The 27434-nt window shown below is 42.7% G+C and overlaps 1 protein-coding gene across 4 annotated transcripts in view; it reads left to right on the plus strand.

The window, feature by feature from the left end:
* Nucleotides 1–27434, plus strand: part of KCNK10 (potassium two pore domain channel subfamily K member 10) — a 141215-nt gene that overhangs the window by 59742 nt on the left and 54039 nt on the right. For all 4 annotated transcript variants that reach the window (XM_060004088.1, XM_060004090.1, XM_060004091.1 and 1 more), the window contains one exon: nt 7499–7833. In XM_060004088.1, coding sequence (XP_059860071.1) covers nt 7499–7833 — 335 coding nt within the window. The remainder of the gene's footprint in view (nt 1–7498; nt 7834–27434) is intronic.

Consider the following 27434-nt stretch of genomic DNA (forward strand, 5'->3'; position numbering starts at 1 on the left):
TGCGGGCTTTCTCTAGTTGTGGTGAGCTGGGGCTACTCTTCGTTGCGGTGTGCGGGCTCATTGTAGTGGCATCTCTTGTTGCGGAGCATGGGCTCTAGGTGCACGGGCTTCAGTAGTTGCAGCACGTGGGCTTGGTAGTTGTGGTTCATGGGCTCCAGAGCGCAGGCTTAGTAGTTGTGGTGCATGGGCTTAGTTGCTCCGTGGCACGTGGGATCTTCCCGGACCAAGGCTGGAACCCGTGTCCACTGCACTGGCAAGCGGATTCCTAGCCACTGCGCCACCAGGGAAGTGCCCACTAGTTTGTTTTTTATATCTGTGAGTCTGTTTCTCTTTTGTTGTATTTACTAGTTTGTTTTATTTTTTACATTCCACATATAAGTGATATAGGGTATTTGTCCTTCTCTGTCTGACTTATTTCACTAAGCAAAATATCCTCCAAATCCATCCGTGTTGTTGCAAATTTCATTCTTTTTTATGGCTGAGTAATATTCCATTGTGTATATACACCACATCTTCTTTATCCATTCATCTGTTGACGGACACTTCCATATCCTGGCTGTTGTAAATAATGCTGCTATGAACATTGGGGTGCATGTATCTTTTCGAAATAGTGTTTTCATTTTCTTCAGATATATACCCAACAATGGAATTGCTGGATCATATGGTAATTCTATTTTTGGTTTTTTGAGGAACTTCTATACTGTTTTTCATCGTGGCTATACCTATTTACAATCCCAACAGTGTATTAGTGTTCCCTTTTCTCCACATCCTTGCCAACATTTGTTATTTGTAGACTTTTTGTTGATTTTGCCATTTTGCCATTTTGACAGGTGTGAGATGATATCTCATTGTGGTTTTGATGTGTATTTCTCTGATAATTAGTGATGTTGAGGATTTTTTAATGTACCTGTTGGCCATCTGTATATCTTCATTGGAAAAATGTCTGTTCAGGTCTTCTGCCCATCTTTAATTGAGTTTTTTGGTTTTTTGATATTGAGTTGTGTGAGCTGTTTATCTATTTTGGATATTAACCCCTTATCGATCATGTCATTTGCAAATCTTTTCTCCCATTCAGTAGGTTGTCTTTTTGTTTTGTCAATGGTTTCCTTTGCTGTGCAAAACCTTTTATGTTTAATTAGGTCCCATTTGTTTGCTTTTGCTTTTATTTATTTTACCTTAGGAGACAGATCCAAAAAAATATTGCTATAGTTTAAGTCAAAGAGGGTTCTGCCTATGTTCTCTTCTAAGAGTTTTACGGTTTCAGGTCTTACATTTAGGACTTTAATCCATTTTGAGTTTATTTTTGTATACAGTGTGAGGAAATGTTCTAATCTCATTCTTTTACATGAAGATGTCCAGTTTTCCCAGCACCATTTATTGAAGAGACTGTCTTTATTCCAGTGTATATTCTTGCCTCCCTTGTCATAGATTAATTGACCATAAGTGTATGGATTTACTTCTGGGCTCTCTATTCTGTTCCAATGATCCATGTGTCTGTTTTTGTCCCAGTACCATGCTGTTTTGATTATTGTAGCTTTGTAGTATAGTCTAAAGTCAGGGAGCATGATACTGCTAGCTTTGTTCTTTTTTTTCAAGATTGCTTTGGCAATTTGGGGTCTTTTGTGGTTCCATATAAAATTTAGGATTACTCTAGTTCTGTGAAAAATGTCCCTGGTATTTTGATAGGGATTGCATTAAATCTGTAGATGGACATTTTAACAATATTATTTCTTCCAATCCAAGAGCACGGGATATCTTTCCATTTCTTTGAATCACCTTCAATTTCCTTCATCAGCGTTTTATAGTTTTCATAGTATAGGTCTTTCACCTCCTCGGTTAAGTTTATTCTTAGGTATTTTTATGTGATTTTTAAATGGGATTTAAAAAAACCTTTCTCTTTCTGATATTTCATTATTAGTGTATAGAAACACAACATATTTCTGTTTATTAATCTTGTATCTTGCAACCTTGCTGAATTCATTTATCAGTTTTAATAGTTTTTGTGTGGAGACTTTAGGTTCCTCTATATAGAGTATCACGTCATCTGCAAATAGTGATAGTTTTACCTCTTCCCTTCCAATCTGAATACATTTTGTTTCTTTTTCTTGTCTGAATTCTGTGACTAGGACTTCCAATACTATGTTAAATATAAGTGGAGAGAGTGGGCATCTTTGTCTTCTTCCTGAATTTAGTGGGAAAGCTTTCAGCTTTTCACTGTTGAGTATTATGTTGGTGAGTTTGTCATAAATGGCCTTTATTATGTTGAGATATGTTCCCTCTCTACACACTTTAATAAGAGTTTTTATCATGGATGGATGTTGAATTTTGTCAAATGCTTTTTCTGCTTCTATTGAGATTATCATGTGATTTTTATCTTTCCTTTTGTTAATGTGGTGTATCACATTGATTGATTTTCAAATGTTGAACCATCCTGTGACCCTGGAATAAAACCAACTTGATCATGGTGTATGATCCTTTTTATGTATTGTTGGATTTGATTTGCTAATATTTTGTTGAGGATTTTTGTGTCTATATTCATCAGAGATATTGGCCTGTAATCTTCTTTTTTTTTGTATCTTTATCTGGTATCAGGGTAATGGTGATCTCATAAAATGAATTTGGGAGTGTTCCATCCTCTACAATTTTAGAGGGGAATATTTCAAGAAGGAAAGGTGTTAGCTCTTATTTATATGTTCGGTAGAATTCCTCTGTGAAGCCATCCCATCCTGGACTTTGGTTTGCTGAGAGATTTTTTTTATTACAATTTCAATCTTACATCTGTTCATGTTGTCTTTTTTTCCTGACTCAGTCTTGGCAGGCTGTACATTTCTAGAAATGTGTCCATTTCCTCTAGGTTGTCCAATTTGTTGGCATATGACTGTTTATAGTATTCTTTTATGATTTATTGTATCGCTGTGGTATCAGTTGTTATTTCTCCTCTTTCATTTCTTACTTTGTTTATTTGGGTCTTCTCTCTTTTCTTCTTAATGAGCCTAGCTAAAGGTTTATCAATTTTGTTTACTTTTTCAAAAAACCAACTCTTGGTTTCATTGATTTTTCTATTACTTTTTGGTATCTATTTTATTTATTTCCTCTCTGATCTTTATTATTTCCTTCTTTCTGCTGACTTTGGGCTTTGTTTGTTCTGCTTTTTCTAATAATTTCTTTTTTTTTTTTTTTTTTTTTGCGGTACACGGGCCTCTCACTGCTGTGGCCTCTCCTGTTGCGGAGCACAGGCTCCGGACACGCAGGCTCAGCAGCCATGGCCCACGGGCCCAGCCGCTCCGCGACATGTGGGATCTTCCCAGACCGGGGCACAAACCCGCGTCCCCTGCATTGGCAGGCGGACTCTCAACCACTGCGCCACCAGGGAAGCCCCCTAATTTCTTTAGATGGAAGGTTAGGTTGTTTATTTGAGATTTTTCTTGTTTCTTGAGGCCTGTATTGCTATAAACTTCCCTCTTAGAACTGCTTTTGCTGCATCCCATAGATTTTGGAAAGTTGTGTTCTCATTTTCATTTATTCAGAGTTTTTTTCTGATTTCCTTTTTGATTTCTTTGTTGACTCATTAGTTTTTTAGTAGCATGTTGTTTAGTCTCTGTGGATTTGTGCTTTCCCCATTTTTCTTTCTGTAGCTGATTTCTAGTTTCATACTTCTGTGGTTGGAAAAAATGCTTGATATAATTTCTATCCTCTTAAATTTGTTGAGACTTGTTTTGTGGCCTGGCATGTGACCTATCCTGGAGAACATTCTGTGTGCACTTTAAAAGAACATGTATTCTGCTGTTTTTGGATGGAATATCCTGTATATATATATATCTATTAAGCCCAACTGGTATTGTGTCATTTAAGACCACTGTTGCCTTGTTGATTTCCTATCTAGATGATCTGTATATAGATGTAAGTGAGGTGTTAAAGTCCCCTATGTTATTGTATTGTTGTCAGTTTCTCTCTTTATGTCTGTTAATATTTGCTTTATATATTTAGGTACTCTTGTATTGGGTGCATATATGTTAATGAATGTTATATCCTCTTCTTGTATTGATCCTTTTATCAATATATAATGCCCTTCTCTGTCTTTTGTTACAGACTTTTAAAGTCTATTTTGTCTGATGTGAGTATTGCTACCTCTGCTTTCTTGTCATTGCCATTAGCATGAAATATCTTTTTCCATGCCCTCACTTTCAGTCTGTGTGTGTATTTAGTTCTGAAGTGAGTCTCTTTGTAAGCAGCATATAGGTAAGTCTTGTTTTCTTATCCAATCAGCCACCCTATGTCTTGATTGGAACAGTTAGTCCATTGACATTTAAAGTAATTATTGATAGGTGTGTACTTATTGTCATTTTGTTATTTGTTTTCTGGTTGTATTTATAGTTCTTCCTTGTTCTTTTCTTCTTCTTTTAGTTCCTTCACTTATTTGATGATTTTCTTTAGTGGTATGCTTGTTCCTTTCTCTCTTGTTTTTGTGTATCTGTTGTAGGTTTTCACTTGTGGTTATCATGGGGTTCATATGTGTTGACCTGTATCTATTTGTTTTTGTTTGTTTGTTTGTTTTTTTGCGGTATGCGGGTCTCTCACTGTTGTGGCCTCTCCCGTTGTGGAGTACAGGCTCCAGACACGCAGGCTCAGCGGCCATGGCTCACAGGCCCAGCCGCTCCACAGCATGTGGGATCTTCCCGGACCGGGGCACGAACCCATGTCCCCTGCATCGGCAGGCGGGCTCTCAACCACTGTGCCACCAGGGAAGCCCATCTATTTGTTTTAAACAGGTAGTTTGTCAAGTTCAAACACATTCTAAAAGATCTACATTTTTTACTTCTCCCACATATTTTATTTTTGATGTAATATTTTTCATCTTCATGTTTATCCCTTTACTGATTATTGTAGTTATACTTGATTTTACAACTTTTTTGCCTTTAAACTTTGTACTAGCTTATTTAAGCAGTTTATCCTCAGCCTTTACTGTATATTTTCCTTTACTAGTGGGATTTTTCCTTTCCTATAGATACTTCTTCTTGTAGCCTTTTGTTTTCCACTTAGAGAAGACCCTTTAACATTTCTTTTAGGGCTGGTTTAGTATTGATGAACTCTTTTAGTTTTTGCTTATCTGGGAAGTTCTTTATCTCTTCTTCAATTCTAATTGATAATCTTACTGGATAGAGTGTTCTAGGTTGCAGGTTTTTCCCTTTCAGCACTTTAAATATATCATGATACCCCTTCTGGCTTTTGCAAAGTTTCTGCAGAAAAATCAGCTGATAGCCATCTGGGGGATACCTTGTATATGACTCTTTGTTTTTCTCTTGCTGCCTTTAGAATTCTCTCTACCTTTTGGTGTGGGTCTGTTTGGGTTCATCTTGTTTGAGACTCTCTGTTCTTCCTGGAGTTGGATATCTGTTTCCTTCTTCAGATTTGGGAAGATTTCAGTCATAATTTCATAAAATATATCTTCAACCCCCTTCTCTCTCCTTCTGGACCCCCTATGATGTGAATGTTGGTACACTTGATGTTATCCTAGAGATCTCTTAAACTGTTCTAATTTTTAAATTTATTTTTCTTTTTGCTGTTCTGATTGGGTGATTTCTGTTATTCTATCTTCCAGATCCCTTCTATGTTCTTCTGTGTCACCTCATCTGCTGTTAATTCCTTTTAGTGTGTTTTTCATTTCAGTTATCGTATTCTTTGGTTCTGACTGGTTCTTTATTTTACATTTTTTAGTTCCTTGTTAAAATTCTCATCTATTCTTTTACCTAATTCAGTTAGTATTCTTATTACTAATGCTTTGAATTCTTCATTTGGTAACTTGTTTATTTTGATTTCATTAATTATTTTTTCAGGGGTTTTTCTCTTGCTTTTTCAATTGAGAAAATTCCTCTGTCTTCTCATTTTCCTTATCTTTCTCTGTCTCTATGAAATTAGGTAAAAGTTACCCATTGCTCCTTATGTTGGAGCATTCCTTTACAGTCTGAGTCTGCCAGTGGCTTTGGTGGGAGAGCTGGATTTGATGTGAACACAAGCCATATCTTTCCTCAGGTTGTGCTGACAGCTATTATCTTGGTAGGAGGTGGCGATGGAGATGGAGAGACTAGGGCTGGAGCAGGTGTAAGCTGAAGCTTCTGTGCTAAGTGTCCATCATCACCCTGTGGGGGAGCAGGGTCAGGTTCCAAGTTGCTAGAGCAGAAGCCGTGAGAGTTGGGCTTCCAAACCAGCTCAGTTCCCTTCCTGTATGTGCTCTCCCCCTCCCAGCACTGGCACCCTCACTCCAGAGTAGAACAGTACTGGAGCAAGAGGAGCTAGCACAGGCACTCAGTGAGGGCTGGGGTACTGTCCGTGGGGGTCCAGCCACCATCAGAGATCTGGACTGCCTCTGATGTGCCACTTGTATAAGTGAAGCAACGGCTGCCTCTGCCCTTCTCAGATGTTGCTTCAGGTTTGAGCTACCTCAGTGTCTCACGACTAAGGTCTCTCCTTGCTCATGGCAGCTTATTCCAGTGTGGAGCTGTGATGGGAGGCAAGCAAGGCTGGAATGTTCACTTGGATCAGGCTGGTGTATACACTGGGGAAGTCATGGGAAACCAGCCAGCCACCTGCTTGATTTCAATTTGCCCTCTCGTCCCTGCTTCAGGAGCAAGCCAGCACAAGCACGCTCCTCCTGAGTGGAGTCCAGGCTTCCCACAACCCTCCTGTTAGTCCCACCAGCTCTCCAGGGGGTCGTCTTCCTTATGTAGGACCCCAGTGTTGGGGCACCCAATATGTGGCTTGAACCACTCACTTCCCAGGGAGTGTCTCCACCCATGAAATCTCCCTTCTCCTCTGAGTCCCCTCCCAAGGACACAGGTCTCAACCTGTAGATGCATTTTTGATGTGTTCGTGGGGGGAGGTGAATTCCATGTCCTCCTGCCTGTCTATCTTGATCTGAGTGTCACTGTGTTTGGTTTTTGACTCTTCATTATAGCAAACTCACCCTTCTTTTGTTTTGTGACCATAGACCTGGATAAAAGAACTTTTAAACTTGCTAGATGCTCATTTCTTCTCTACTCCTGGTATTACCTAGCCCTCAGCACTTGGACAATTCTGCTGGGTATCCTTCTCCTACCTTTTCGTCTCCAAATTGCACAATATGTCTCTTTTTAAAATATCATGGTTTGTTGTGTGTCTTACACATCACTTAACAAGGAAACTAAGGGAGAAAATGAATGAGAAATAACAGAGACATGGCTTTCAAATTTGGACCCTTGTAGAGAAATATAAACATTTCAGACTCAATTAATATTATTTTTTTTGTGTGAAAACTAGAACACCTGGTGCTCACTGTTTTAGAATTCAACAGACACCTAGCAACTAATTGAATTCCCTCACTGCAGGCTTGGTGAACCAATCTTTAATCCTCACGTTTGAAAGCTGGCTTGAGAAAGACACCTGTGCTTTGTTTCCGACAAGTTTTGGGCTTTGTGTTTATAAACAAATTCTCTTCTCCCCTCTCACCCACCCCGTTTCTCAGTGGCCGTTCCTGCAGCAGCGCCCCCGGTGTGCCAGCCCAAGGGCACCACTAACGGGCATTACGCGGCCCCACGCCTCTCCATCTCCTCCCGAGCCACGGTGGTAGCCAGAATGGAAGGTGCCTCCCAGGGGGCCCTGCAGACCGTCATGAAGTGTAAAACAGTGGTTGCCATCTTCGTGGTCGTGGTGGTCTACCTCGTCACGGGCGGTCTCGTCTTCCGGGCATTGGAACAGCCCTTTGAGAGCAGCCAAAAGAACACTATTGCCATGGAGAAGGCAGAATTCCTGCGGGATCATGTCTGTGTGAGCCCACAGGAGCTGGAGACATTGATTCAGGTGAGCAAGGAGTGAGTCCACAGTAGAATCACCTTGGGTCGGGGGGAGAGTGTGACCTTGGTTTTGTCTTTCTGGCTCACTGAGCTTTGCCGTTGGTTGAGATGCTACTGATGGTCAGGGAGGTCCTCTCTGGGAGGTGACACTTGAGTGGAGACCCGTGACAATGTGGGGGAAGAGGGCTCACATGTACAACGTAGGAGCAGGCTGTGTTTTGTATTACCTGCTTTTGCATGTGGTGGCCAGAGGCAGCAGCCGGCAAAGGGCTTTGGATTTTCAGATTCAAGTCCACTTATATATGCTGATTAACTTTTAAATCTGTGTGAGATGCTGGGGTAAGAGGGTGGCCCAGAAACCAAAGAAAGAGAGAATTTTAAAGGAGCAGGGCTGTATGAACCTGTCGAAGGCGGATGAGAATGGAGCAGAGAAAAGGGCACCAGCTGTGGGATGGGTAGGGTGTTAGTGACTTGAAAGAGGCTTTGGTGGATTTGTGAGGTTGAAATAATAAGGATAACAGTAACAGGGATAATCAAGGTTGCTACTTTTGAACACTCACTGTGTGTCAGGCACTGTACTAAAGCCCTTCCATGCCTTGGATATTAAGGAAAAAATGTGCATAAAAAATGGAGGCAGAGAACTTTGGGCCCCCGCCTACAGAAACAAGGCAGAGGAAGGGGTGGGGCGACCTTGGCAGGGGTGATGTGAGGCTGGGAAGGGATGTGGGAGACAGGGAGTCATCTAAGGTGGCATGACAGGAGGAAGCGAAACAGGAGGCTTGAGAAGTGAGCGAAAGGTGGAGAGGACCGAGTCCTGGGAAGAGAGAAGGGAAGTGGTTTAGAGCCCAGCAGATGGGCTTCACCTTGCAGGTGAGGCAGGATGGCGGCCTCCAATCTACATGCCCTCCTGAGCCACGAGCAGCAGTGGTGGGGGGCGGTGACGTTTATGGAGGCAAGGGAGAGTCCCATCTTTCTGTGGGTTCTGAAGTTTGGAAGACCGAGGGATGGAAAAGACAGCTTTCACAATTCCTTCTGGCTCTGGGATTACCAGCATTAAATTCTTTTCTTTTAAAAATTAATTAATTATATTTTTGGCTGCGTTGGGTCTCTATTGCTATGCACGGGCTTTCTTTAGTTGCAGCGAGGGGGGGCTACTCTTTGTTGTGGTGTGCGGGCTTCTCATTGCGGTGGCTTATCTCGTGGCAGAGCACGGGCTTTAGGCGCACGGGCTTCAGTAGTTGTGGCATGTGTGCTCCAGTAGTTGTGGCACTCGGGCTTAGTTGCCCTGTGGCATGTGGGATCTTCCCGGACCAGGGATTGAACCTGTGTTCCCTGAATTGGCAGGCGGATTCTTAACCACTGCACCACCAGGGAAGTCCCACCAGCATTAAATTCTAATGGCTAAAAAAAAATTCTAATGGCTACTACAAATTAGGATTCTGTAGGATTCACAAGTCTGGGCTGGCTTATTTATTTATCTATTTCCAGCCACACTGATAGGGGAGGGGAATTCTGAGGCTGCCTATGATTTGGCCCCTTCATAGTAGTTGTAGTCTTTTAAATTAGTTTCTATAATCTGGCTTGACTCTTAGATGAATAGAAATATACATTTTTTTCCCTGGAATACATATGGTTTCATACCTATATCCTACAGTTTTTATTAAAAAAAAAAATCTGGGCTTCCCTGGTGGCGCAGTGGTTGAGAGTCCGCCTGCCAATGCAGGGGACACGGGTTCGTGCCCCAGTCCGGGAAAATCCCACATGCCGCGCAGCGGCTGGGCCCGTGAGCCATGGCCGCTGAGCCTGCGCGTCCGGAGCCTGTGCTCCGCAACGGGAGAGGCCACAAGAGTGAGAGGCCCGCGTAGCGCCCAAAAATAAATAAATAAATAAATAAAATAAAACCTTACAATTCTAAAGGTCAAGGGGCAGTGTTTCATATCACTCTTTCTTAGATGGCCTTGTCTTTTTTTTTTTTTTCTCCTTTCATGGTAAAATGCTACCAATCTGTCACGAATCTGTGCCAGGTTTAAGGCTCATAAAGGCATAGAGAATGGAGGAAATAATTCGGGAGTAATTTTCAGTAAGGAACTTATTATACATGCTGTGGTGATATGTGGTGAGATCCTTTTTATTTAGTTGCAATACATGTAATAACCTAAAAGGTGGTCTGAATTGACCTGGACTTGTGCCTGAATTTTCTTTCCTTAGACAATGAGATCTTGAGGAAAGGGATCATATCTCATTATCTTTGCATCCATGTGTAGCCTCTGCATGGCTTTACATCTAATTACTACCCAATAGAGACATGCTTTTGGAATGAGCTATCAAACTAAATCTATAACACTGGTGATGCCATGAGACATCTGAGCTTATTCATGCATTTATTTATTAATTCCGTATTTCTCTATTGTTCATTCTTTGGCCTTCTCCTTTATGAAAGAATTCAGTGGCCAGAATGAAGGACAGAATGGAGGAGGGTAGAGATTCTAGTTCTGGTGTTGCTGTTAAGACCCATCCTTTGACCTCGAAGATTTCTCTGTGAAATGAGGGTGTGTGTGTGTGTGCGCGCGCATGCCCTTGAGATCATTTTTATAACAATTAAAACATATACCCTTTAGTAGCCACCCGTTATGAGCTAGGCCTCTTCTACCCATCATCTCATTTAATCTCTCCAACAACCTTCTAAGTTGGTATAATTATACCCATTTTACAGGTAAAGAACTGATGCTAAAAGAGGTTGCGTAACTTTCCAACCACCAACATGACAGAGCTGGGATTCAAAGTGAGGTCTGCCTGGCTCTACCCTGCCTCGCCCAATGAGTCCACAGCCCTTGAAGTAGTGTTTACTTTAGCATAAGCTTAACTCTCTCTTAAACATTTGCTTTATGTTCAACACTTTCCAGAATTTTAGCAGAGTCAAAAGGCATTGGAGTTCTTTGCTCTTTAACAGAAAGCATTTCCTCTTTTTTCCCTTTATACCCATTGACTATCAATCCTGGACATGGGATACTTTAAGATCTCCATCTACTCTGATATAAGGATTTATACTGGTGTTTACTTACAGTTTTTTGTAGGCTAAGCAGTTAAAAATGCTGAACCTGTGTCAGTCAAGAATCAAATTATTATGGTTTATAAGTAAGATGAAAAGACAACCCTCAGAATGAGAGAAAATATTTGCAAATGAAGCAACTGATAAAGGATTAATCTCCAAAATATACAAGCAGCTCATGCAGCTCAATATCAAAAAAACAAACAACCCAATCCAAAAATGGGCAGAAGACCTAAATAGACATTTCTCCAAAGAAGATATACAGACTGCCAACAAACACATGAAAGGATGCTCAACATCACTAATCATTAGAGAAATGCAAATCAAAACTACAATGAGTTATCACCTCACACCAGTCAGAATGGCCATCATCACAAAATCTACAAACAATAAATGCTGGAGAGGGTGTGGAGAAAGGGGAACCCTCTTGAACTGTTGGTGGGAATGTAAATTGTTACAACCACTATGGAGAACGGTATGGTGGTTCCTTAAAAAACTAAAAAGAGAATTACCATACGACCCAGCAATCACACTACTGGGCATATACCCTGAGAAAACCATAATTCAAAAAGAGTCATGTACCACAATGTTCATTGCAGCTCTATTTACAATAGCCAGGACATGGAAGCGACCTAAGTGTCCATCGACAGATGAATGGATAAAGAAGATGTGGCACATATATACAATGGAATATTACTCAGCCATAAAAAGAAACGAAACTGAGTTATTTGTAGTGAGGTGGATGGACCTAGAGTCTGTCATACAGAGTGAAGTAAGTCAGAAAGAGAAAAACAAATACCGTATGCTAACACATATATATGGAATCTAAAAAAAAAAAGGTTCTGAAGAACCTAGGGGCAGGACAGGAAGACACAGACGTAGAGAATGGACTTGAGGACACGGGGAGGGGGAAGGGTAAGCTGGGACAAAGTGAGAGAATGGCATTGACATATACACAGTACCAAATGTAAAATAGATAGCTAGTGGGAAGCAGCCGCATAGCACAGGGAGATCAGCTTGGTGCTTTGTGACCACCTAGAGGGGTGGGATAGGGAGGGTGGGAGGGAGACTCAGGAGGGAGGGGATATGGGGATATATGTATATGTATAGCTGATTCACTTTGTATACAGCAGCAACTAACACACCATTGTAAAGTAATTATACTCCAATAAAGATGTTAAAAAATTTTATTATGGTTTACCCTTCACTGTTTCCTTCATAGGATGAAAGTGTCCACACTTTTGGACCAGGGGGCATCCTCTCCACTCTACACCTCTCAGCAGCACTGTATGTAGTGCTCATAAGAAACACAGTGTTTGGGAGGGTTTTCAGTGTGGTGTGTCCTAAGATGGAAAAATAATATTATTGTATCTCACCGATATTTTTATTGTTGTATGTGGCTGGTCAATGGTTTATCTGGTAGTGTCAGGACTCTTGGCTGGATTGAGTGAACCCCTCATAAAGCTAATCTGGAAGGTGTAATTCATGTTATTAATAATAAAAACAGAATACCTGGAACAGATTAACCCCTGTGAAATGCCTGGCTAGCTTAAAAGGGCCATAGCTGGGGAGGGATTTTCCAAAGACTTAAACCACTTTTATGAGGTATCATAGGACTCCGGATGTGACAGGTGGGTCACCATCCCTGACCCAGATGCTGCTATGGAGGAGACTGTTTCATTCATTAATTCATCTATGCATTCTTTAAGTTGCTACGGAGCTTCTGTTACATCAGGTAACATGCTAAGTGTTGGGGATAGAAAAGATGAAGATAAAATACACCTTGAGCAAGTCGTGAACTTCTCTGTGATTCCATTTCATTATCAATAAAATGTGCCTAAAATCCCTCACCCTTAGGATATTGAGAGGATTAAGTTCTATAATTCATGAGAAGGGCTTTGAACTGCTCTTGGCACGTGGTGCACACTCAAAAAAAAAAAAGATAGATATTGCTGCTGCTGTTTGTAGTATTATTCAAGGAGCTCAGAATTTCAAGCAGTGATTCTTAGTGGGGAGCGGGGGTTGCTTCCAGGGGGCATCTGACAATGTCTGGAGACGTTTTCAGTTGTCACAGTTGGTGCTACAGATGTCTAGTGGGTAGAGTCCAGGGACACTGCTCAACATTCAGCAATGCCCAGCATATCCACTCATAACAAAGAATTATCCAGTTTCACATGGCAGTAGATTGAGAAACCCTAGAGGAAGAGGCATATAAACCAATAACTAGAATTCATCGGAATGGAGCTATTTTTTCCCCAGTTTTATTGAGATATAATTGACATATATCACTGTATAGGTTTAAGGTGTACAGCATAATGGTTTGAACATTTATTGTGAAATGATTACTGCAGAAAGTTGAGTTAGCATCCATCACCTCATGTAGATCCAATAAAGGGAAAAATTTGTTTTTCCTTGTGGTGAGAACTCTTAGATTTATTCTCTTAACAACTTTCACATATAGTATACAGCAGTGTTAACTATACTCATAAAGTTGTACATTACCTCCCGAGGACTTACTTATAAGTAAGTAAGTAAGTAAGTCTTTATAAGTAAGTAAGTAAGTCAGTCCTTACTTATAAGTAAGGACTTACTTATAAGGACTTACTTATAAGTTTGTACCTTTCCACTACCTTCCTCCAACTGGCCTTTCCCCACCCCCCATCTCTGATCTTTTTTCCTATGAATTTTTTAAAAAACATTTCACATGTAAGTGAAATCATACAGCATTTGTCTTTCTCCATCTGACTTATTTCACTGAGCATATCCTCAGGGTCCATCCATGTTTTTGCAAATGGCAGGATGCCTTCATTTTTTAATGGCTGAATAATATTACATCATATATATGTAAAACTCACAACTTCTTTATCCATTAATCTGTGGCCACTCAGGTTGTTTCCATGTCTCGTCTACTGTAAATGCTGCTATGAACATGGGGGTGCAGATACCTTTTCGAGTTACTGTTTTTGTTTCCTTTGGATGTGTTCCCAGAAGTGGAATTGCTGGATCATTTGGTAGTTCTGCTTTTAATTTTTTGAGGAAACGTCATACTGTTTTCCGTAGTGGCTGTACCAGTTTCCAACCCCATCAATAGTGCGCGAGGGCTCCCTTTTCTCCACGTTTTCCCCAGCGTCTGTGATCTCTTGTCTTTTCGATGATCACTGGAGTGGCACCCCAGTGAGGCAAACAGAGGTCAGGGAAGATTTCGTGGCCATTTGTCTCCTTTAGTCCCTACAACGATTCTATGAGGATAGACTTTTGTGCCACTCGCAAAGGAGGAAACTGAGGCAGCAGGAGGTGAAGTTACACGCTCAAGGATACCTGATTAGTGAGTGGAGGATCTCAGATTCACTCCTGGGCAGTCTGACCACTGTCCTGTTCTCTTAAACACCACGCATGGGAACAGAAACGTGCAATACGGAAGGATTTCATCATTCAGGACCCGCCGTGAAGGGTATCGGCATGTGGCGCCCGTTGAGGGAGGTGCAGGTGGTCCGTGTGCCTTGAGCTGAGAGGTGTGGGCAGGTGGTGGGAGATGAGCTTGGGACGGGGGCAGGGGCTGGATTTGAGGTGCCCAGAGAGCCTTGCCGAGCGGTTTAGGCTTTGTGCTGCGGGAAGTGGGGGAGTCACTGAAAGATTTAAGAAGGTAGGGACACGATGGAAACTTTCTTTGGAAAGGTAACTCTTCGAGCGCTGAGGATGTAGGGTTGGAGGAAGGAGAAATTGGAGGAAGTAAGACCAGTTCGGAAGTATATTGGGACCTCATCCGTGGGCCATGCTGAGACACAGTGAAGGGGCCACATTTAAGAGAGTCTGACAAAGCAAACTTGAAGACGACTCGTGTCCCGTTCAGCAAAGATGTCTGGAGTGCCTGCCCTGTGCTCCGCCTTCCTTCCTGTTCAAGCAGAGGCCATGTGGGTCAGGGGAGCCCGGCGAGCGGCACCCACACTCTGGAGTAAATCTTTTTTCTGCCCGTGGGCTGTGTGACCTGGGTCAGAAAGGGAGTCACCCCAGGCCTCAGCTTCCCTTCTGTAAAATGACGATTATGATAATAGTGTCCACTTGTTAGGGAGGTCTGAAGATTAAACAAAAAAGCTCAGCTACTTTGAGCTATTGTGATCGCTACTATTTATTTGTTAGGGAAGGCAGGAAAAAGAAATATAGAGAACCCCTAAATTATTATTATTATTTTTTAGTGAAACAAGTAAAGTGTTTATTAGGAGGAAAAAGAGTATGTGTGGATAGACACATGGGCAGACTCAGAGAGAGTCGTGCCCTCATGGTAGTTTGAATCACCTATATGGGGCATTTCTTCCAGGTTTCCTTTGGCCAGTCATCTTGCTTTGCCTGGTTCTGAGTCCGTATTTGGTATATCTCAGGGTCCTCCCAAGTGTGTGCACGCATCTCTTAGCCAAGATGGATTCTAGCGAAGAGGCCTATGGGTAGGTTGACATCACTCCCGTTTTGACCTCCAAGGAGCCTTTCTGCACATGTGCAGTAGGGAAGGTCTCCTCGACCTCGACAATGAGAAATATGTGGTCTCTATCTTTTTTCTGGGCAGGGCTCAGCCTCTCCTATTGTTCTCCTGATAAATATTATCTTTATCTTGGAGTATCTGTCCACAGGGGACAAACTCCAGCTGCTCAGCCTGGGGCCCATCTATCTCCTGCCTCAAATCCTCCCCGAGAGACATAGACCCCGAGAACTCTTTATTGGGAAGAAGAAGGGCAAATGTCTGTCTTCTGTACCTTCTTCAGGCTGGCACGGGGCTCATAGACCCTACCTAGTTGGGGTCACGGAGCTCTGGCCCTGTCTCATTAAGGGCCCCAGCATGACTTCCGTTGTTATTTCAGCAGGATATGCTGTGGGGAGTAGAAACCCTCTAAATTATGTGCATCCTGGGGTTCCGCTAAGGGAAAAGAGAAGAAAACTCCTGAAATGCACTTTGGGGCTTCAAATCCTAAATTTGATTTGCTTCGACTGTTAAAGTGTAAAGTCCCCTTCGCAGAAATGACTCCCCTGAATGCTGAGTTGGGCTGCTAACACCATTTGCTGTATTGATGTGGCTTGAGCACAGGGAAGTAACCGAGCAGTTTTCTGTGTCATTTAGAGGCTTACCCTGCCACCTAGATAATCATCCCAGCTTTGATGGGGACGCTTGGCCTCAGATCTATTAGGCAGACACCGGGGCTGGCTCCATGATCTCTGTTCAGCCTGACTGTTCCTCTGTGTGGTTTGAAACACATATTGGAGAACCTCAGAGACCCAGAAGGCTCAGGCAGCCCCAAGGAGTGGGTCACTCAGACAATGGGATGACCAGTGACTCCAGAGTGTGAGTGAGTGAAAGGGCCTGCATCCTCCAGGCCTGTTTGCTATGTATCCCTCAGTGAGGCACGTCCATCTTCTAGTGTGGTGCCCTGGGGCAGGCTGATTAACCTGAACTGGGCTTCAGCAGTTCAGTCCACAGAGGACACAGAAGACCCATTCATCTCTGGAATCTTACCCTTGAGACTCCGTGAGAGAGTCTGCAGATGACAGTAGTAGGGAAATTTCCTGCAGAGCTGTTGTAATAATAAAAAATGGCTACCACTTATTGGTTGTGTACGTTCCTCTAGGCATGTTCTAAGTGCTTCAATCCTTGAATTCATCTAACCCCTGCAACAAACCTACAGGTAGGAGCTATTGTCATCATTCAATTTCATGGATGAACAAATAAATTCTAAGAAATTAAGTAATTTGCCCAAGGCCACACAGCTGATAGGTGGTTAAACTGGGATTTGAGCCTTGGGATGCCAGACTCCAGAGCCCATACGTCTAAGCACTGTGCTAGACTGCCCACTTGTGTCAACGGTCAGTACCCCCTACGCTACGTCTGAGCCTTTTCTTAAAGGTTTTACCCCAAGGAAAAGATTGGAGGGAGAAAGAGAAATTTTTAGGGAAATGTGGGCTGACACGGTACCATAGCACTCTAAATATGGACTGTTGTGTTTTCAAAGAAGGGAGTGTCAAGGAGGGGAAAGAGCACGGACATTGGAGTCAGATAGACTTGGTCTTTAGCACTCTTAAACCTAAGGCTGCTTTTCCTATGATAGGGATGGTGCAGTCCCTCTTCATTCGGAATAATGGGAGGAGGGAGTGAGTTAACCCACGTAAAGTGCTCAGCAGAGTATCTGGCATAGAGTTGGCATTTAGGAAACACTATTTCCCCCTGTCCAACTTTCGTCTCCAAACATCTTATGGAAAAATCCCAACAAACTTTTTTGGCCAAACCAATACATTGAATAGGTTTTTTTTTTTGTTTTTTTTTTGTTTTATTTTTTGCGGTACGCGGGCCTCTCACTGTCGTGGCCTCTCCCGTTGCGGAGCACAGCCTCCGGACGCGCAGCCTCAGCGGCCATGGCTCACAGGCCCAGCCGCTCTGCGGCATGTGGGATCCTCCCGGACCGGGGCACAAACCCGTGTCCCCTGCATCGGCAGGCGAACTCTCAACCACTGCACCACCAGGGAAGCCCCTGAATAGGTTTATGAAGTCGCAGTTTCCATCAACTCAATTAGGCAGTCACTCCATCCCAAGAACTCCTTTACCCTCCATGCTCTCACAGGCCACAATTGCTTCCTTCCCTGCCCCCAGTGCAGTTGTTTTAGAAACTTCCCACATGACTCATCTTGGAGAAAGCAATAAAACATTCAACCTCTGTAACCGCCAAGGGACAAAATCATGAGGCTTCACTGACTGACAGGGGAGGGAAGAATGCTTCAGCCTGCGTGGATGAGGGTCTGTAGTGGTCATGTGTCAGGTTGTGACTTTTTATGTTGATGGATAGGATCTTTGCCACTGGTTTTCACCGTATGATCGCTTAGGGATTTTTATCCTTTGCTAATAAATGGTTAGAGTCTTGGATCCTTTGCTCAGTACTGGGGCCTCAAGATGTATTTGATGGATACTGTTTGACACCACTGATTAAGTCCTGACTGTGTGCAGGCTTGGGGCAAGGCAGTTTACATGTGTTCCTGAACCTCATTTTCACTCCCCATTATTCCAAGCGGTAGCCGCTGTTACTGTCCCCATTTACCAAGGCTAGGTGTCCTGGTTAAGTCCTCACAACTAGCTAGTGGCAAAAGTGGGCCTGGAATCTGGATTTTCCAACTCCAGAGCCCATGGTCTCTTCATCATGCTCTATCCCTGGCTCGACACAATGGGGCTGAAGAGTGTGTAATTGTATCAGGACAAATTCCTCCTAAGGGAAAATCCACTTAAACCACAGAATGGGAAAGCTCCTTCCTGAGAGTCAGTGCTTGCTTTCTGACACAGATTCCCGTTCTCCTTCTCCCCTGGATTTTTAACGCTCCCAGCATATGGAGAGCATCCGTGCCAGGGCCAGGTGCTGAACTGTGGGCCTCTGGTATAGTGACTCACTTCACTGCTGGCGGAGGAGTTAATTTGAGATATGGGCGGCTGCAGGAGAGGACTGGGTACAATGCTGTGGTCCTGGGCATGGACCTTTGATGTTGTCATGGTGACTGAAGCTGCTATTCTGCAGATAAAGGGAAGGCCAGAGATCTTGAGCTGTCAAGATTTCTCCCCACAAGCAGGAGATATTGGTTAATTTGCATGACCCATGAACATGTCCCAAGGCTGTGACATTTACCATTCTCTTCTGCCAAACCCCAAATCACTCACTCACTCACCTGCTTACTCACTCCCTCATTCATTTATTAATTTGACAAATTTATTGATTTACTCAATGCTAAGTACTGAGGCCATGATGGTGAATAAAAGGCAGACACGGTCCCCGACCTCTTGGAGCGTTTATAGCTAGGATGGGCAAACATCCCAGCTTTTGTGGATCTGAAATATTTGTGAACAGTGGCCCTTTTCCTCTCAAACGTGGTTTGAAAGATAAATTATATGGTCACCCTACTGATTGGTAGTGGGAGAGGCAAACCTTATGCATGTAATCACAGAAATAAGTGCAAATAAAACCAGATGAATGCTGCAAAGGGATGGGGGAACTAGAGCTGTGAGGCACGTGAACAGACCTGATTAGTAGGACAGGGGTTCTGGGCGGAGGGAGCTGTCAGGCCCCTGTGGGTGGAAGGAAGCCAGGATGTCTGGGAACTTGAGAGAAGGGGAGTGTAGGTGGCTGGAGGTCCATTAACAAGGGGAGATTGGTAGGCATTTAGGTTGGAGACAGGCAGGGGCAACACCCTGCAGGGCCTGATGCTGGATTTTATCCTAAGAGCGCTGGGAGGCTCTGGCTGTATCAAGCAGCAGGGTGACGTGATCCGATCAGTCAGTCCATTGCCATTTTGGTCCCTCATAGAAGCCCAGAGTATAGCAGTGGTAGTTATGAGCTGGGTTTTAGTCATCCGTTCATCCATTCATCAGCTAAACGTTCATGGAGTGCCAACTGTGGCACTTTGCTAAGTGTTATGCTCCGGATTTCTGAACTGATTTATCCTCAGAGGTGCCAAAACTCAAGGCCTGGAAGAAGCCTTCGTGGGCCCTCCTGGTAGCATCAAACACTCACATTTGCCTCTATGCTTATTAGACTCTATTAGCTAGTCATCATTTTCTCACCTGTCTCTTTCCCAGGATTGTGAGCTTTTTGAGGTTGAGTCTGTGTCTTTTATCCTTGTATCCCTGATGCCTGGCACAGTGGCTGGCCCGTAGAAGTTGCTTACAGTTTGAGAAATGAATGAATGGTGCTTGTGTATCTGTTTTGGAGACCAAGAGCCCTTCGTTTATTTATTTTATTTTATTTTGGCTGCGCCTGAGGCTTGCAGGATTTTAGTTCCCTGACCAGGGATTGAACCCAGGCCACGGCAGTGAGAGCACCGAGTCGTAACCACCAGGGAACTCCCCTTTCATTTAGAACCTTCACAGAAGCAAAGCAGAAAGTGATTTTGTTTCTGTGCTCTAGAAGACCTTTCCTCTCGCTCTGGTTGTCAAGAGTACTTCTTCGTGTTCTTTATGCATGAGCAGATTCCCTTGGTGTCCATAGCCCCAAAGTTTTACTTATTTAAGAACGTAATGATTTTAAGGAAAGGATGGCGCCTGAGACATCCGTTCAGCAGCCAGTGGAAATCCTTGCTGTGAGTGCGTGCAAAGCCAGATGAGCCTTCTCCTTCCCTGCCCTGAACCCTCCCTTCCTCCAAGCAGCCTTTTGTGCAGGAAGTTTGGACCGCAGCCGAGGCAGCAGGTGACCTCTGGTGAGCGCAGGATCGGCATCTTTGTGCCCAAAGATGCAGCTCTGGCAAGTTGAAGCAACTCCCCTGGCTGTTGCCCTGAAATCAGAGGCACTGCCCTTTCTTCAGTGAAGTGGTCATGCAGAAGATTGTTCAATGTGTGCAAGATCGGGCTTGCAGCCCCTGGCCTGTCTCTACAGGCTTACACTTCATTATTACTATTGTTTTTATCCCTGGGGTTGTTGAGTCCATCACTGTTTAGGGAAGAAGATCTAAAGCTTTTAAGCCAGAAATTAAAGAGCTAATGGCAATTGGCATGATACTAGAAAAATGAATTTGCAAATGAGAAGTCAGTGTTCTTAAAAAACTCTCATAAAAATAAAACAAAATCCAGAAATGAATGCCACGGTGTCGGTGTCTGCATTTATCTACAAATGTGCATGTGTTTGCTCCTCATTGAAGGTGAAGCAAAAATCTCATTTAACAAGATTTATTTTTTTATTTTTAAAATTTTTATTGGAGTATAGTTGATTCACAATGTTGTGTTAGTTTCAGGTGTACAGCAAAGTGAATCAGTTATACATATACATATAGCCACCCTTTTTAGATTCTTTTCCCATACAGGCCATTACAGAGTATTGAGTAGAGTTCCCTGTGCTGTACAGTAGGTCCTTATTAGTTACGTATTTTATATATAGTAGTGTGTATATGTCAATCCCAATCTCCCAATTTATCCCTTCCCCCACCTTTTCCCCCTTGGTAACCACACGTTTGTTTTCTACATCTGTGACTCGTTCATTTAATAAGGTTTTGGTGGTGTGTGGCTCGTACAATTATTTTCATTACTCATAATCAGTTGTATTCATTTTAGTAACTAATATTTGCTGAATGCCTGTCATGAAGCAGGTGCTGTGTTAGACCGATGATTAGAAAAATAAAATAAAAAATGATGCAAGACGTCTACTTCCTGTCCTCCAGAATCCATTGTCTCTCTAGCTCACTTACACGGTATTTCCTGTGGCTAGGCACTGCTCTAAATGCTTCATGTTTATTGTTATTTAGTCTTTACAATGATCCTTCGAGGTAAGGGTAAGCAGCTGGGGAACAGAAGTTAGATAAGCTTAGGTGACAGGTAGAACTGGGATCTGGACACAGGCAGCCTGGCTCCAGAACCCACGCTTTTTCACCAAGATGCTCTACTCCTGCTTGGGGAGACCGACGTGGCTTGGGTAGTTAAAGTCCAGTGCGACTGGTGCCAGAAGACAAGGAAACACTCAGGCCCTTATTCACGGAGCAGGAGTCTCTGACTCAATCTGTGGGACCCCCATTCTCCTGTGAGAAGACTACAGAGAATAATAATTATCTGTTGGTTGTGCTCTAGAGGGACATGGCTTTGCATCTTCCCATAAGGTGTTGAACTGGGCCAATAGATTCTATTTAAAACCACAGTACACGATGTATCATTCAGGTCTGCAGTTGAGAGTCGCTTATCCGTATCTATTGAGAACATGTATTTTCCCTTCATTCTTGGTAGAAATGGGCGGAAGAGACGGAAAGCTTGTGGATGAGGGTTAGCCTTACTGAGGAAGGGAGGGTTTAACCTTTTGTTCTTTGAAAAATGAGGATCAGACATACAAATTCCTATTTCCCTATATTGTCCTTTTTCAGGTGGAAGAAAGTGACATAACAGATGAGCGTTAGAAAAAGGGTTTGCAAACTGGAGAGAGAACTGAGGTGCTGGTAGAAGGTGCTGATACATTTTCTAAGGGGCACAGGAAATGAAATATTAATTTGGGATTAATATCCAGCACTCAAAAGTAAGAAAGAGTCCAAGTGAAAAGCTACAATGAAAACAAGATAGCAGAAGCATCGTCTGTTAAATTTCAAGCTGTCTCCAATGCAGTGACGATGGAAGGAATAGTCATCTTGGGTTTAGCTCACAGCAGTGAATCAGAATTCCTGGAGCTTCTTTTGTAGCCCAGTAAAAAAAAAAATTTTTTTCCCCAGAAATTGGGTAAATTCATCTTTGATAGGAATAATCTCAAGTGCAGAGAGAGCAGTGCATACATCAAGCATTCTCCTCAGGACCAAGGTGATTTTTCATCATCACTTGGCAGATTTGGTAGAGGCTGAGTCCAACCTGAGACGAAAGGACGAGTTAGTCACTCTGAAAGTTTATTGGTCTTATCAGAGCACACAGATATATCTCTGCTTCCTTAGTGGACTTGATGCGTTAAAATGTCTCTTATTTCATCCTTCCATGTAGTCAAAGAGACAGAAAAAACGAATTCTACATTGTAAGGCACAATTTGGAAGGTAGGAGGTCTCCTGCCAATATGGCTTGGTCCCATATGACAATGTTTGGCTACATCAGTCATTAGTGTATACCCAGGTGCTAAGGAACTGAGTTTTAGAACATTTTCTCCCCAAAGAATTAACTAGTGGTAGCAAGGAAAGCTACCTTCCTCAGACCATAGGCTCTGGATGTGCCGTCTAGCTCACCTTGGGTTTCTCTATCTTATTCTTCAAACAAATTCTCCACTCACGCTGTCCAATCTGCAGGTGACCTTCACTTTACGTTTATAACCAGGTCGTAAAGCACCCCCCGGACAGAGGAAAGGCTAATGGGGGTGGCTCCGGGTTTCCTCTCTGATGCCCTCCCACTGTTGTCTGAAGTATGTATATGATGTGGCTTTGCACTTGGACGTGAAGGAGCCCCGCCCCCTGCCCCCAGCCCCAGCACGGTCACTTCTGCTGCTGTGAAATATTTATATGTGAAATGCTTCTGAAGCAGGAGAAATAAAAAGCAACTGCGGTGAACAAATTAATATCATACTTCCACTTCTCACCTGAGGCCCTTCCGCAACAAATGTGTGAGGCGGGGGAAGGATGCTGCTACCCTGTTGTCAGGGTTTTGAGTCATTAGGGGCATTTGTGAGTTGTAATGAATGTGGTCTGCCAGTTGCCCTTCTCTGTCTCCCAGGGGTTGTGGCTTTCCTTCTGTCCATTAATGGCTGAAAGTATGCCCGCTTTGAATGCATTTATGAAGCCACTTTCCACCACGACCCCCTCCTCTTGCCTCGACCCCTGGCTAAATATCTCCTTCATAAATCCTTTTGCTGACTGTGCCCTCTCGAGATTAAGAACGTTGTAGACCTAGCGCCACCTTTGTGCCCTCAGATGAGGTCATTTCCCTTTGTTCCCGTAGTGTGAGCTGTTAGTAAGAGGATCATACATCCTGTCTTATGCCTGTCCTGCAGTTCAAGCATAATCGTGAACAAGGCCCTTTTCCCTCTGCAAGTGTCCTGGTTTGGACAGTAAATCAAACCATCGCCATGGTTATTAGCGTCCGTGTATATGGTGCCAATCGGCTGCGTTCTTCAGTCTCAGACAAGCTGAGTGATCACCTCTCCACCTTTGCTTGTCTTCCTTTTTGGTGCCATGTGAGGAAACAGAGAAACAGATTGTCTCACCAAGTACACAGATCATAGGAGAAAAGCCACAGACAGTTAGTGGTCCCCTGTGGGCCGTCATTCATCCCAGAGTAGCGCTAACACTCATGATGGTATCTTGTGCTGCCCGAAACAGTGATTTATACAACCCAGCATTGCCGCATGGGATGACAGCACCAGGAGAATTTGGTGGGGGGATCTTCGAGGGCTCTTTATCCCCTTCTCATTTTGGGAGAGGCTGCAGTTTCTCTGTTATACCTTTCTGGTGGTCCTAATGCAGGGAGGGAAGGAGGATAGAGGAAGCAGGAAGAAAAGAGATCCTTTTATTTATTTATTTTCCAGGTTTATTGAGATATCATTGACATATAACATTGGGGAAGTTTAAGGTGTACAATGTATTGATTTGATATACTTATTTATAACAAAATGATGACCAGCATAGCATTAGCTAACATTGCCATCATGTCGTATAATTACCATTTCTTTTTTTTGTGGTGAGAACATCTAAGATTTATTCTCTCAGTAACTTCAGGTATATAATACAGTATTAGTGACTGAAATCACCATGCTATACGTTAGGTCCCCAGAACGTATTCATCTTATAACTGGAAGTTTGTACCCTTTGACCAATATCTGCCCTCCCCACCCTCTAGCCCCTGGCAATCTCCATTCTACTCTCTGTGAGAAACAGATGTTTAAATTTATTTTTATTGGAGTATAGTTGATTTACAATGTTGTGTTAGTTTCAGGGGTACAGCGAAGTGAATCAGATATATATACATATATATATATATATATCTCCATTTTTTTTTCAGATTCTTTTCCCATATCGGTTAGTACAGAATGTCAAATATAGTTCTCTGTGCTATACAGTAGGTCCTTGTTAGTTTTCTATTTTATATATAGCAGTGTGTATATGTTAATCCCAATCTCCTCATTTATCTCTCTCCCCTACGTTTCCCCTTTGGTAACCATAAGTTTGATTTCGAGATCTGTGATTCTGTTTCTGTTTTGTAAGTAAGTTAGAAACAGATTCTTTTAGACCTTACCACTGTCACCAACTCTTCCTCCTCCTTCTTTATTTTTTAAAAAATAGGACAATCGTTATATTTCTTTGTGTTGGACTACTTTCTTATGTTTGTCTGTATTACAAAGAAATAATTGCTTTCCTCTCACACCTCTGGGAAGACCATGTGCCTACATTTATTACTGTCGTTTGTTCACTCATTTCTTATTTTTTTTTAAAGCAATCTTTTTTTTTTAATGTATTTATTTAATTAATTAATTTATTTTGGCTGTGTTGGGTCTTCATTGCTGCGTGTGGGCTTTTCTCTAGTTGCGGTGAGCGGGGGCTACTCTTTGTTGCAGTGCGCGGGCTTCTCCTTGCGGTGGCTTCTCTTGTTGCAGAGCACGGGCTCTAGGCGCACGGGCTTCAGAAGTTGCAGAACTCAGGCTCAGTAGTTGCAGAACTCAGGCTCAGTAGTTGTGGCTCGCGGGCTCTAGAGCACAGGCATAGTAGTTGTGGCTCACGGGCTTCGTTGCTCTGTGGCATGTGGGATCTTCCCAGACCAGGGCTCGAACCCGTGTCCCCTGCATTGGCAGGCGGATTCTTAACCACTGCACCACCAGGAAAGCCCCACTCATTTCTTATTGATTGAAACATTCATTTATGAATCGTTTACTGGGTAGGAGCTGGAAGTTCTAACTGACAGGCTAAAAAGGAAATTCAAAAAGGGGTGGAATTAAATTTTCAAATGGGACCCTCTTATCTATAGTATGTTTTTCCTGAAGCTTGAAACTCTCACATGACATGTAGTTTAGTTTTTTTCTTTTTGATCCTCAGAACACCTCTCTGAACTTGGTAGTGGTTGATCTTGTAACTGAACACGTGATGCTCATTAAGTCTGAGATCGTGGCTTAAAATGATGCTGATGTTGGTTGAACCTCTACCCTATAACTGATCCTTTAAGCCAGACTGTACATGACTCAGTTTCGTCATTTCATTATCTACGTGCTTGGACACTTCTAATGGGCTGGCTTATCTTCACTTTTGCAGCCTGAATGGAGAGAAAGAAAAACAAACAAACTTAAAAGCAAATGCATTTAATTTTAAAAGGCTTTTCTTGAGTTCAAACAGTTAAGATTATTAGAAAATACTTTAGAAAATTAATAATGTTAGAAGTATGAATTCAATCAGAACTATTGAGTTAAAAACGATGCTGTTGGTTCAAGTGATAACAGTCCATTTATACTGGGTTTCCCCTGTAGGTATGTAACCTGAGTTTGTTAATTCATTTTAATTCTGCTTGTTTGCTGGAGTCTTTCTGATGTATATGATCTAGATAGAATCAAGCCTCATTCCTGGGGTTGGGGATCCTCTAAAGTCTTACCAAGAGGTTGGTGACTTGTGAGAGGCCTTATTTTTCTCCTTCTCACTTCTGGTTTTAAATCACATTCTGGCCCACAGTGCCCATAACAATCCTTATATTTAAAACCACTTCCCCAGGGCATTTGCTTGTATAGCCCACTTTACTGAAGATTTGGGGGAGCGAGAGAGGAATTTATATCACACATATGAAGCAAGTTAAAACTGGGTACTAGATGGACCTGCTTTTCAGAAGTCTTGGGCATTGCTGTAACTGAGCTCAGCTGACACTTTGTCTCTTTTGCTTTCCTTTCTTCTTTTTTGGGGGGCTTTCTCTGTCTTTTCTCTGTTCCCTCCCTTTCAGGGTATAAAATCAACCTTTCTCCATTTTTATTTATTTATTTTTAATTTAAAATTTAATGCTGAGCCATTAAGCTCTCACCAGCTCCAGCAGCCAAATAAAGTTTGGTGCCCCCATGGACATGTTCAGGGAAGTAGTCTAATTAGAAATGATTGCTTGTGAGGTCCCTTCTGTCTAAATTCTTGGACGATGACAAGACCTCTCCCTCATCTCTGTCTGGAGGTGAGCACAGGGTGGGGGAGGATGAGTGTGTTCTGGGTACCATATGCAGAGGAAAGGGCAAAACCGTGGCTTTGGGCGAGTCAAGACTTGAATTCTGACTTCTCCACTTCCTGGCTGTGTGACCTCGGGCAAGTTCCTTAACTTTCCTGAGCCTCTTTCCTTATCTCGAAAGAGCGATAATATTCCATAAAGTTCTTGCAAGTTGTAGAAAGGATAAAATTGAATAACACACAAGTTGTGGAAGGGATAAAATGGAAGAACACTTCTAAAACACCTGCCTCAATGTAGACACTCAACAAATGTTAATTTCCTTTCCTTTCAACCGATAGACACTTTCCTTCAGGGTTACATATGTAAACATTAAATATTTATAAATTGCATAATTCAAAGAAAAGAAACTTGAAAAGGAATCTTACTTTGGATTTTTTGATGAAGCAAACAATTATCCCTGCCTGTCTTTGCTGCAAATCTGCATTTTTATAGGCAGCAGTTGGTCTGCTTAGGATATTTATGTGTAATTCTCAGCACAGTGAGACCTGATTGAACCCAAACTCTTTTTGCAGCTTCATAGAAGTTGTAAATATTAGGTATTGATGGTGTGGTCTGTGGCTACCTAAGCGACTGGGGCCTGGAGCTGTCCCTGAGGTATTATTTCCAGGTGGTCCCATCAGAGCTGAATAGACTATGAGGCTATAAACACTAGTTAAGGCCTGTGGCTTGGTCTGATGGCGCTCAAAGTATAGTGACAATGGGTATTTTACCAGCAGAAAGGACTTGGCATCTGTCTTTTCTCTAAAGCAGAGAATTGCATAACCCCTGATGAATAAGTGATCCTTGTAGATTAGGCCGATTTAAACCACAGGCAAAGACACATCCCATGCAGCTGGATCTGAAATTCTGGGGTGCCAGGGTTTATGTTAGAAACAGTGGCCAGTATAATATTTCATGTTCTTAGAGGCAGGAAAGAATAAAC

This window comes from Delphinus delphis, chromosome 2 (assembly GCF_949987515.2).
Source record: "Delphinus delphis chromosome 2, mDelDel1.2, whole genome shotgun sequence".
Lineage (NCBI taxonomy): Eukaryota > Metazoa > Chordata > Mammalia > Artiodactyla > Delphinidae > Delphinus > Delphinus delphis.